We start from the raw sequence: 12,646 nt of genomic DNA on the forward strand, positions 1-12,646 counted from the left end.
ATCCCAAAAATCCAAGACTGAGGTTGATTTTAATTACACTACGTACTATCAAGCCCAATTCAACGTAATACTTGAACTATTTCAACAAGATTAATACTTGAACTAGCTCAACAAGATTAAGATGTTATCAACTATGATCACATTTATTGGATGTTTAAGATTTTTATTTCAGCAATATGTTCTTCACATTTCAGTAAAGTGGACCTGATATTTTAGTCTTGCAGTTTGTTGTGAGTAGAATCATAGGCCTACCTACACAAAATTTAGGAACACGTGATATGATTTGCTTAAATATTTCAATTTTTAAAGAAAATACTTGAACTTGGTTTGATAAGTACCATTAACTCAAACAGGTACACTACTTTCTGCATATTATTCCAATCCAAATAAGCAAATAAAACCTGAGAAATTCACTTAGGTGGAAACTGAGAAAAGAGTGCTTCTCTAAAGTCAGCTTGTCGAGTTCCAATTTTGGGGAGTACAGGCTAGTGCTTTAAACTTTCAGGTTGTAAATCACAGCCATTTCTAGTCTAATAATCTGGTTTCATATTGTGAACTAATAGAAAAGTCTTATTTACTTTAGCACAAGTGGTTAGCTCCCTCCCATTAACACTATACCTGTCACAGGGAGACACACGATCCACTTTGTGCAGAAGCTCCATGGATGTCTGTTCATGCATAAGTCATAGAAATTTCTTTAAGTTGTTTTATTACTGAGTAAATCAAGGTACTCATGTGAAACTGAGAACAGCATTAAAAAAACGCTTTAAACTATGATTCCTTGATTCAAAGTCAATTTAACAAAACTACATTAAACCACAGATAGCAATTGTGCTGTTTAAATCTAATACTTTACAACAAATGAAAAGCTACTTACATCAAGTAATCTGGCAGTTTAGTTGTGGTTGAAGGATCTGTGATGGCAGCACAAGTATCTTTAATACCTGCAAGAAAGAGGCTCAGCATGTGATTTACCATTTGCTGAAAACAGACAAAATAAAGACAACGCTCCAAACATTAGAACTGGAACTTCTGGTCAGAAACCAAGTTTTTTAGCATGAGTAAAAAAAAGAAATGTGTAAAAGCCACAAGACGGTGATATTCACTATTTTTTAAGTCAGGCTTGCTTTGGGTCCTAAACTGCTGAAGAGCCAGTGAATATATATTTTTTTAAATTTATATTTCAATGCTATTTCAAATAATATAGCAAGCAACACATGAATATAGAAAACAGGAATTTAAAAAGTAAAGAAAAATTCTAATCATAAACAAAGTATCTTTACAAAGGTACAACAAAACGGAAATACACTCTAACCCTTAGCCCCCAAATCAGACAGTGAGAGCGAAAGAAAAAACAGGAGGAATCTATAAAGAAAACAAAAAGTAGTAATTGGCACCTAAACTTTATCCCAAATCCGTGCTTTTCATCACCGATACAAGATAAACATCAGCAGTCCCAATTTGAAGAGGGAATTTATTATCAAGTAAAGGTTACAGCTGTTTAGGGTCAAAAAGTATATCTAACATTGTTAAATCTCATCAAGCATTTCACTGGCAATCGAAGAAAAAATATGCCACCATTTTGTAAAATCATGTTCCTCAGAATCAGGAACTGCTTCCTGCATTCCTGTGTCCCTCTACAAACGAACATCAGGAAAACACCAGTCTAACCCCAAAACAGCACAGATCTATAGTTAAAGAACAAGTCAAAATATTGTTTCTATCCACTTCAAAGGCAAAAAAGTCAAACAAAGTAGCTCAATTTTCCACATTTTCCAAAGATGTTTCTAAAAAATCTGTCACATTCAAACTATCAAGTGACAATTGTTGATAGTCTTAATTTAATTGCTGTTCAGTATTAACACACTTTCTAGATGGCAAATAAATTCAGCTCAAAGGTAATCAATAGAAATCAAACAAAAAAAAAACATGGAAAAGAAAATAAGATAATACCTTTTTTATTGGACATAACTTAATACATTTCTTGATTAGCTTTCGAAGGTTGCCCTTCTTCGTCAGATCGGAAATAAGCAAATGTGCTAGCTGACAGTGTATATAAGTGAAAACATTCAAGCATTACTATGACAGTCTGACAGGGTGGGAGGATGGGGGTGGGTAGGAGGTATGCATGGGGACATCAAAGCATATCATTGATATTCTAACAGGATAGGTGTGGATAGGTGAGGGGAGGGTGATCAACAGAGTACAAAGGTAGAATTGCTTCATTTGGAATTTTTAAAACCTCAAATTTAATTCTTTAGGCGACAAAGCTACACATGAGAAGTTTAAGAATCTCACATTTAACTTCCTCATTTCATTTGCTCTACTTTCTGAGGTAACCACAGACAAGTCCTGTACAATCCTAGTTTGCATTGCCTCTCTCTTGCACTCTGAACTCCTTCTACTGAAGTTTTTTCAAGTTCCGTGACCTTTTAACATGATCAAATCCAACTCCACTTGTTTTAAATTCTCTTACATTTATATCCAACCTGACAATAGCTTGCCAAATTGTGTCCAGAGCAACTGGAGAAGGTGAAACTCCTTGCACCCCTACCATTCTAAAGAAGCCAGAAGGTGCTGTGTAAACACCACCAATCTGAGTAGATGTCATCACTATACCTCCAGAAGCAGTTCATGGGACATTCTCACTCCTCCTGTTATCAGATTCTTGCCACTGGAGAATTCTGCTGGAATGTCAGTGTCTTTACTCCCCTCAGTCCTTGAACTGAAACTCCACCCAAAGCTGGGGAGCTAGTCGCAGCTGGTTGTGGGGGAGTATGGGCAGGCAGAAAGAGAAACTGCCTCCTCAAAAACAGCAACTCCTCCTCCCCCCAACTGCTCAGCAATGACGCATCCAGCTATACTCTGACAGTAAGACATTGGGTAATTGCCATCTGGGTCTTCGCTGGGGTAATCGGTAAAACACTTAACCTTCCCACTTCAATTCCCCATCTTAGAAACTCCAAAGAAAACCTTTTGCAGCAGTAAAAGCTAAAGTCAGCAGGAGCAGCCAGCCTCAGTCATGATTCAGCAGCCATCTTGAAAAGCTCTTGAGCCAGTGAATATCTTCGCACACATGGCCATCACCATCCTGATCCACCCTGATCAAGTTCTCTTCCCTCTCTCACCAGGTTCAGCATCTCCTCTTCTACTACTACTACTATTTAGCATTTCTATAGCGCTACAAGACATACGCAGCGCTGCACAAACATAGAAGAAAGACAGTCCCTGCTCAAAGAGCTTACAATCTAATAGACAAAAAATAAATAAAGTAAGCAAATCAAATCAATTAATGTGAACGGGAAGGAAGAGAGGAGGGTAGGTGGAGGCGAGTGGTTACGAGTCAAAAGCAATGTTAAAGAGGTGGGCTTTCAGTCTAGATTTAAAGGTGGCCAAGGATGGGGCAAGACGTAGGGGCTCAGGAAGTTTATTCCAGGCGTAGGGTGCAGCGAGACAGAAGGCGCGAAGTCTGGAGTTGGCAGTAGTAGAGAAGGGAACAGATAAGAAGGATTTATCCATGGAGCGGAGTGCACGGGAAGGGGTGTAGGGAAGGACGAGTGTGGAGAGATACTGGGGAGCAGCAGAGTGAGTACATTTATAGGTTAGTAGAAGAAGTTTGAACAGGATGCGAAAACGGATAGGGAGCCAGTGAAGGGTCTTAAGGAGAGGGGTAGTATGAGTAAAGCGACCTTAGCGGAAGATGAGACGGGCAGCAGAGTTTTGAACCGACTGGAGAGGGGAGAGGTGACTAAGTGGGAGGCCAGCAAAAAGCAGATTGCAGTAGTCTAAACGAGAGGTGACAAGGGTGTGGATGAGGGTTTTGGTAGAGTGCTCGGAAAGAAAGGGGCGGATTTTACGGATGTTGTAAAGAAAGAAACGACAGGTCTTGGCAATCTGCTGGATATGAGCAGAGAAGGAGAGAGAAGAGTCAAAGATGACCCCAAGGTTTCGAGCTGAGGAGACAGGGACAATGAGAGAGCCATAAACAGAAATAGAAAACGGGGGGAGCGGGGAGGTGGGTTTGGGGGGGAAAATGAGAAGCTCGGTTTTGGTCATATTTAATTTCAGGTGGCGTTGAGACATCCAGACAGCAATGTCAGACAAGCACGCTGAAACTTTGGTTTGGATGCAAGGTGAGATATCAGGGGTAGAAAGGTAGATTTGGGAGTCATCAGCATAGAGATGGTAGGAAAAGCCATGGGATGAGATTAATGAACCAAGGGAAGAAGTGTAGATAGAAAAGAGGAGGGGACCAAGAACAGAACCCTGAGGTACGCCGACAGGCAGAGGAATAGAAGTAGAAGAGGATCCACCAGAGTGAACACTAAAGGTGCGGAGGGAGAGGTAGGAAGAGAACCAGGAAAGGACAGAGCCCTGGAATCCAAGTGAGGACAGGGTATCGAGAAGTATGCTGTGATCGACAGTGTCAAAAGCAGCGGAAAGACCATCTCTCCCAGCAGACACCATTTCCCCTCCTCCCGGTGCTAATCCAGTCTTACCTACAAAGGCAGGGCATGATATTTCATTACCTCTGCCCTGGTGCCAGTGCCTTCCAAAATAAAAAGTGCCTGACACTTTTCTAATACAGTTAGGGGTCAGTCTGCCAAATAATACAATGCCCCTGCTTTTCAAAAAGATGTGTGGATTGTGATTGGTCCTTTTTTGAGAATGGCTGGTCCAAGATTTCTATATCAGTACCTTTTCAGGAAAATGTAGTTAAAGTGCTATACCGGTGGTATTTGACTCTGGTTAGGTTACATCATGTTTCCTGGGGTTTCACCAATGTGCTGGAAAGGCTGTGGTCAAAAGGGTACGATGGGGCACATTTGGTGAAACTGTTATAAAATTCAGGCCTATGGGAAAGCTATACAGTATAGATTGCAAACTTGGTTTCAAAGGCCTATTAAATGGTCTCCTGAATTTTTCATATTTCCAAAAAAACCTCCTGGTCTTACTAAGTCTCAGGCATTGCTGACGAGGCAAGCTATGGTGGCGGCAAGAGCTGTGATAGCTGCACATTGGAAACTCACAAATGCCCCAACCTCTGGTGAGATGGTTAAATTATGGTTCATCTGTGAAAAGGAGAGACTTCAGGCGGTGCGAAGTCGCTCTGAGGCGGTGGGAGGCGATATGGGAGCCTTTTTTGAAACATTGCTCAAGTTGGGGGGGGGGGGGCTGGTTTAATTGGGTAAGCTCCGTAGGAAAGGGGGGAGGGTGTTGTGGGTATTCCACTAAAACTTTATAAATTTGGGGTCATAGTGGTGAGACCTTTGCAGCATTGAATTAGATAATGGTATAGGTTGTTTGCATGTAACTGGTTTGGCTTTATATAGAGCCAATACTGTTTGAGTTCATTTTGTATGACAGTATACTGTTTTCCATTTATGTAGTATCTTCTGTGTAATGGTTTTTCAATGCTCAATAAAGACTTCACACAAATTGAAAAAAAAAGGTGTGTGGGGGGGATGGGGGGGGGGGGGGGGGGGGGGGCAACAGGGCCACCTAGGCTCACAGATCTTGCATTGAACAGTGCCAAATGATCAAGAACTAATCCAGATGAATGGGGAATGAAAATTTGACAACATCAGTTGCCTATTTATTCCACTTCAAGCTGTTGGCATCTGACTACAATTCAACATTTGTGGCAACTATAAAATAACTATAGAATCAAGTTTTACAATCTAATCAATAATGGAAGAGAAGTTCATCACTGTTTTACCCTCTCCCATCACTCTTAACACAATGTTAACACATCTAAGTAGTGCTATAAAAGCAGTCTGAATTTTGGATGGCTTTAAGTCATTATCAGAACAGATACATTTCTGCTTAAGAAGCAGAAAAGGAGTGCTTAGGGAAAATAAGGTAATAGCAGAAAAACAAAATTTACTGTATCTGAATGTAACTCACCTCAAGCTACTACTGAAAAAAACATGAGCTGAATTCAAACAAACTTTCTTTGCTTCAGTCTTGACTGAGCAGAATGTTGGTGTCATACCCACACTGGAAACCTTCAATCATAATTAGGAGCAACTAAAGCACATAACTACATCTAGAAGATTATATCTGAAAAACTCAAGAGCAACAAATCATCAAGACTAGGATGGTAGTCGTCTTGAGAGCTCATATATGAAACAGGTTACAGATTACTACTGTAACCAAAATAACTCAGGATTGGATGGTGGCCAAAAAGTTTTTAGAAATGGCTCTGGGGCAAGGTTGACAAATTTTTGCCAAAGAAAAACCTAACTGCTCTGCTCCATGCTCTGCCTATGCACCTCCCTTGTCCCACCCTCATGCCATGCCCAAAGTCCCTTGCCATGCCTACTGTTGAACCCTTCTTCCACCCCTAAACAACCAACTGTCCACACTAGGATTGCCATCTCAAAAGGAAAAACTGCCATATGTACATACGTTCTATGATTATTTCACAAATTTTACATAATGGAAACAGTGCTCCAGTAGCCAAATTGCAAAAAAGGGAAAGGGGACAATATACCGCCTTTCTGAGGTTTTTGCAACTACATTCAAAGCGGTTTACATATATTCAGGTACTTATTTTGTCCCAGGGCAATGAAGGGTTAAGTGACTTGCCCAGAGTCACAAGGAGCTGCAGTGGGAATCGAACTCAGTTCCCCAGTATCAAAGTCCACTGCACTAACCACTAGGCTACTCCTTCACTCACATTCAGGACATAATATTGTAGAAAACCTGCCATTATGAAGCAGCACTAATGTCCACGGCAGGGCAGAGGAGTAGCCTAATGGATACTACTACTACTAAAGCGAATGCTACATACCTGTAGAAGGTATTCTCCGAGGACAGCAGGCTGATTGTTCTCACTGATGGGTTGACGTCCTCGGCAGCCCCCTCCATCGGAAAGTTTACTAGCAAAGGCCTTTGCTAGTCCTCGCGCGCCCATGCGCACTGCGCATGCGCAGCCGTCTTCCCGCCCGAAACCGGCTCGAGCCGGCCAGTCCAGTATGTAGCAAGACAATACACTCCAAGGGAAGACTCAACTCCAAAGGGGAGGCGGGCGGGTTGGTGAGAACAATCAGCCTGCTGTCCTCGGAGAATACCTTCTACAGGTATGTAGCATTCGCTTTCTCCGAGGACAAGCAGGCTGCTTGTTCTCACTGATGGGGTATCCCTAGCCCCCAGGCTCACTCAAAACAACAACCATGGTCAATTGGGCCTCGCAACGGCGAGGACATAACTGAGATTGACCTAAAAAATTTACCAACTAACTGAGAGTGTAGCCTGGAACAGAACAAACAGGGCCCTCGGGGGGTGGAGTTGGATCCTAAAGCCCAAACAGGTTCTGAAGAACTGACTGCCCGAACCGACTGTCGCGTCGGGTATCCTGCTGCAGGCAGTAATGAGATGTGAATGTGTGGACAGATGACCACGTCGCAGCTTTGCAAATTTCTTCAATGGAGGCTGACTTCAAGTGGGCTACCGACGCAGCCATGGCTCTAACATTATGAGCCGTGACATGACCCTCAAGAGCCAGCCCCGCCTGGGCGTAAGTGAAGGAAATGCAATCTGCTAGCCAATTGGATATGGTGCGTTTCCCTACAGCCACTCCCCTCCTATTGGGATCAAAAGAAACAAACAATTGGGCGGACTGTCTGTGGGGCTGTGTCCGCTCCAGATAGAAGGCCAATGCTCTCTTGCAGTCCAATGTGTGCAGCTGACGTTCAGCAGGGCAGGAATGAGGACGGGGAAAGAATGTTGGCAAGACAAGAGGGAACCAGATCTGACGCGGCCAAAAAGGAGCAATCAGAATCATGGTGCCTCGGTCTTGCTTGAGTTTCAACAAAGTCTTCCCCACCAGAGGGATGGGAGGATAAGCATACAGCAGGCCCTCCCCCCAATCCAGGAGGAAGGCATCCGATGCCAGTCTGCCGTGGGCCTGAAGCCTGGAACAGAACTGAGGGACTTTGTGGTTCACTCGAGATGCGAAGAGATCTACCAAGGGGGTGCCCCACACCTGGAAGATCTGTCGTACCACACGGGAATTGAGCGACCACTCGTGAGGTTGCATAATCCTGCTCAACCTGTCGGCCAGACTGTTGTTTACGCCTGCCAGATATGTGGCTTGGAGCACCATGCCGTGTCGGCGAGCCCAGAGCCACATGCTGACGGCTTCCTGACACAGGGGGCGAGATCCGGTGCCCCCCTGCTTGTTGACATAGTACATGGCAACCTGGTTGTCTGTCTGAATTTGGATAATTTGGTGGGACAGCCGATCTCTGAAAGCCTTCAGAGCGTTCCAGATCGCTCGTAACTCCAGAAGATTGATCTGCAGATCGCGTTCCTGGAGGGACCAGCTTCCTTGGGTGTGAAGCCCATCGACATGAGCTCCCCATCCCAGGAGGGACGCATCCGTGGTCAGCACTTTTTGTGGCTGAGGAATTTGGAAGGGACGTCCCAGAGTCAAATTGGAGCAAATCGTCCACCAATACAGGGAATTGAGAAAACTCGTGGACAGGTGGATCACGTCCTCTAGACCCCCAGCGGCCTGATACCACTGGGAGGCTAGGGTCCATTGAGCAGATCTCATGTGAAGGCGGGCCATGGGAGTCACATGGACTGTGGAGGCCATGTGGCCCAGCAATCTCAACATCTGCCGAGCCGTGATCTGCTGGGACGCTCGCACCCGCGAGACGAGGGACAACAAGTTGTTGGCTCTCGTCTCTGGGAGATAGGCGCGAGCCGTCCGAGAATCCAGCAGAGCTCCTATGAATTCGAGTCTCTGCATTGGAAGAAGATGGGACTTTGGATAATTTATCACAAACCCCAGTAGCTCCAGTAGGCGAATAGTCATCTGCATGGACTGCAGGGCTCCTGCCTCGGATGTGTTCTTCACCAGCCAATCGTCGAGATATGGGAACACGTGCACCCCCAGCCTGCGAAGTGCCGCTGCTACCACAGCTAGGCACTTTGTGAACACCCTGGGCGCAGAGGCGAGCCCAAAGGGTAGCACACAGTACTGGAAGTGGCGTGTGCCCAGCTGAAATCGCAGATACTGTCTGTGAGCTGGCAGTATCGGGATGTGAGTGAAGGCATCCTTCAAGTCCAGAGAGCATAGCCAATCGTTTTGCTGAATCATGGGGAGAAGGGTGCCCAGGGAAAGCATCCTGAACTTTTCTTTTACGAGATATTTGTTCAGGGCCCTTAGGTCTAGGATGGGACGCATCCCCCCTGTTTTCTTTTCCACAAGGAAGTACCTGGAATAGAATCCCAGCCCTTCTTGCCCGGATGGCAAGGGCTCGACCGCATTGGCGCTGAGAAGGGCGGAGAGTTCCTCTGCAAGTACCTGCTTGTGCTGGAAGCTGTAAGACTGAGCTCCCGGTGGACAATTTGGAGGTTTTGAGGTCAAATTGAGGGTGTACCCCTGCCGGACTATTTGCAGAACCCACTGATCGGAGGTTATGAGAGGCCACCTTTGGTGAAAAGCTTTCAACCTCCCTCCGACTGGCAGGTCGCCCGGCACGGACACTTGGATGTCGGCTATGCTCTGCTGGAGCCAGTCAAAAGCTCGCCCCTTGCTTTTGCTGGGGAGCTGCGGGGCCTTGCTGAGTCGCACGCTGCTGACGAGAGTGAGCGCGCTGGGGCTTAGCCTGGGCCGCAGGCTGTCGGGAAGGAGGATTGTACCTACGCTTGCCAGAAGAGTAGGGAACAGTCTTCCTTCCCCCGAAAAATTGTCTACCTGTAGAGGTAGAAGCTGAAGGCTGCCGGCGGGCGAATTTGTCGAAAGCGGTGTCCCGCTGGTGGAGAGACTCTACCACCTGTTCGACTTTTTCACCAAAAATATTGTCCGCACGGCAAGGCGAGTCCGCAATCCGCTGCTGGATTCTATTCTCCAGGTCGGCGGCACGCAGCCATGAGAGCCTGCGCATCACCACACCTTGAGCAGCGGCCCTGGACGCAACATCAAAAGTGTCAAACTCCTCTGGCCAGGAATTTTCTGCACGCCTTCAGCTGCCTGACCACCTCCTGAAAAGGCTTGGCTTGCTCAGGGGGAAGAGCATCAACCAAGCCCGCCAACTGCTGCACATTGTTCCGCATGTGTATGCTCGTGTAGAGCTGGTAAGACTGGATCTTGGACACGAGCATAGAGGAATGGTAGGCCTTCCTCCCAAAGGAGTCTAAGGTTCTAGCGTCCTTGCCCGGGGGCGCCGAAGCATGTTCCCTAGAACTCTTAGCCTTCTTTAGGGCCAAATCCACAACTCCAGAGTCATGAGGCAACTGAGTGCGCATCAGCTCTGGGTCCCCATGGATCCGGTACTGGGACTCGATCTTCTTGGGAATGTGGGATTAGTTAATGGCTTGGTCCAGTTCGCAAGCAATGTCTTTTTCAGGACATGGTGCAAGGGAACAGTGGACGCTTCCTTAGGTGGAGAAGGATAGTCCAGGAGCTCAAACATTTCAGCCCTGGGCTCGTCCTCCACAACCACCGGGAAGGGGATGGCCGTAGACATCTCCCGGACAAAGGAGGCAAAAGACAGACTCTCGGGAGGAGAAAGCTGTCTCTCAGGAGAGGGAGTGGGATCAGACGGAAGACCCTCAGACTCCTCGTCAGAGAAATATCTGGGATCTTCCTCTTCCTCCCACGAGGCCTCACCCTCGGTGTCAGACACAAGTTCACGGACCTGTGTCTGCAACCTCGCCCTGCTCGACTCGGTGGAACCCCGTCCACGGTGGGGGCGTCGAGAGGTAGACTCCCTCGCCCGCATCGGCGAAGCTCCCTCCGCCGACGTAGTCGGGGAGCCTTCCTGGGAGGTGGCCGCGGTCGGTACCGGAGGGGTAGGGCGCAACAGCTCTCCCAGAATCTCTGGGAGAACGGCCCGGAGGCTCTCGTTCAGAGTGGCTGCAGAAAAAGGCTGAGAGGTCGATGCAGGCGTCGACGTCAGAACCTGTTCCGGGCGAGGAGGCTGTTCCGGGCTGTCCAGAGTGGAGCGCATCGACACCTCTTGAACAGAGGGTGAGCGGTCCTCTCGGTGCCGATGCCTGCTGGGTGCCGAATCCCTCGGCGACCCAGAGCTCTCGGTGCCGACACGGGGAGGGGACCGGTGCCGATGCTTCTTCGACTTCTTCCGAAGCATGTCACCGGAGCTCCCCGGCACCGACGAGGAGGACGTAGAATCCATCCGTCGCTTCCTCGGGGCCGAGACCGAAGAGGGTCGATCTCGGGGGGGGCTGTACCGCAGGAGCCCTCAGGGTAGGAGGAGACCCACCCGAAGGCTCACCGCCACCAGCAGGGGAATGGACAGCCCTCACCTGCACTCCTGACGATGCACCTCCGTCCGACGACATCAGCAGACGAAGTCTCGGTACCACCGACGTCGATGCAGTCGCCCGATGCCTCGGCGCCGATGCAGAGGTCCGATGCCTCGATGCAGTCGATGGAGCGGCAGCCAAGGAAGATGGTCCGGACGCTGACGACGTCGATGCACTCGATGCCTCCGGTGCCGATGTCGACGAAGAGCCCGAGAACAAAACGTTCCACTGGGCTAATCTCGCTACCTGAGTCCGCCTTTGTAACAGGGAACACAGACTGCAGTTCTGAGGGCGGTGCTGGGCCCCTAGACACTGAAGACACGCAGAGTGCCTATCAGTGAGCGAGATTACCCGGGCGCACTGGGTGCACTTCTTGAAGCCGCTGGAAGGCTTCGATGTCATGGGCGGAAAAATCACGCCGGCGAAATCAAAAGCCGAAATGGCGAAAATTGAAGCACCAAAATTTAAGGGGAGAAAAAATCTCGACCGAGGCCAAACTAGGCCTACCCCGACAACGAAAGAAAACTTACGGGGCAAAAGCTGAGAAATTACGGGAAGGGCAGAAAACCCGAAAGGGTCTTCCGGAACACTTCCGGAGCGCTTCCCGAACTTTTTGTAACGAAAAAGAAGAAAAAACACGTCGAAAAGGACGCGCGAGGTCGACTCTCTGGGGCACGAACGGCGTAACACGACCATACCGAGCGCGGACGAAAGAAGACTGGCCGGCTCGAGCCGGTTTCGGGCGGGAAGACGGCTGCGCATGCGCAGTGCGCATGGGCGCGCGAGGACTAGCAAAGGCCTTTGCTAGTAAACTTTCCGATGGAGGGGGCTGCCGAGGACGTCAACCCATCAGTGAGAACAAGCAGCCTGCTTGTCCTCGGAGAATAGCATTTATATAGCGCTACCAGACGCACGCAGTGCTGTACATCTGACAGAGAGACAGTCCCTGCTCAAAGAGCTTACAATCTAGGTAACATAAACAGACAAGACATTACGGGCAAGGAAATTGCAGGGTAAAGAGGAACAGGGGAGGAGGGCAAATGAGTAGCGGTTAGGAGCCACAGGCAGTAATGGAAAGGTGAGCTTTCAGCATAGAGTTGAAGACAGGTAGAGATGGAGCTAGACGTAAGGGTTCGGGAAGACGGTTCCAGGCATAAGGTGCCGCAAGATAAAAGGAACAAAGTCTGGAGTTAGCGGTGGAGGAGAAAGGGGACGACAAGAGAGATTTGTTCAGAGAGCGGAGTTCACAGTAGACAGAATCAGAAAGCCCAAGTTGATAATCCCATCATAGCCCCTCCTTCTGGCCTTAGGCAAGACTCCACTGCCTTGGAATGGCCAGGGGTTGGCAATGGCAATCTCATTC

At 47.9% G+C, this 12,646-nt stretch overlaps 1 protein-coding gene across 2 annotated transcripts in view; it reads right to left on the bottom strand.

The window, feature by feature from the left end:
* The window catches only part of ELL2 (elongation factor for RNA polymerase II 2), a 153,258-nt gene that overhangs the window by 9,808 nt on the left and 130,804 nt on the right, over positions 1-12,646 (bottom strand). For both annotated transcript variants that reach the window (XM_030193405.1, XM_030193406.1), the window contains exon 9: positions 878-944. In XM_030193405.1, the coding sequence (XP_030049265.1) occupies positions 878-944 (67 nt within the window). The remainder of the gene's footprint in view (positions 1-877; positions 945-12,646) is intronic.

This window comes from Microcaecilia unicolor, chromosome 2, assembly GCF_901765095.1.
Source record: "Microcaecilia unicolor chromosome 2, aMicUni1.1, whole genome shotgun sequence".
Lineage (NCBI taxonomy): Eukaryota > Metazoa > Chordata > Amphibia > Gymnophiona > Siphonopidae > Microcaecilia > Microcaecilia unicolor.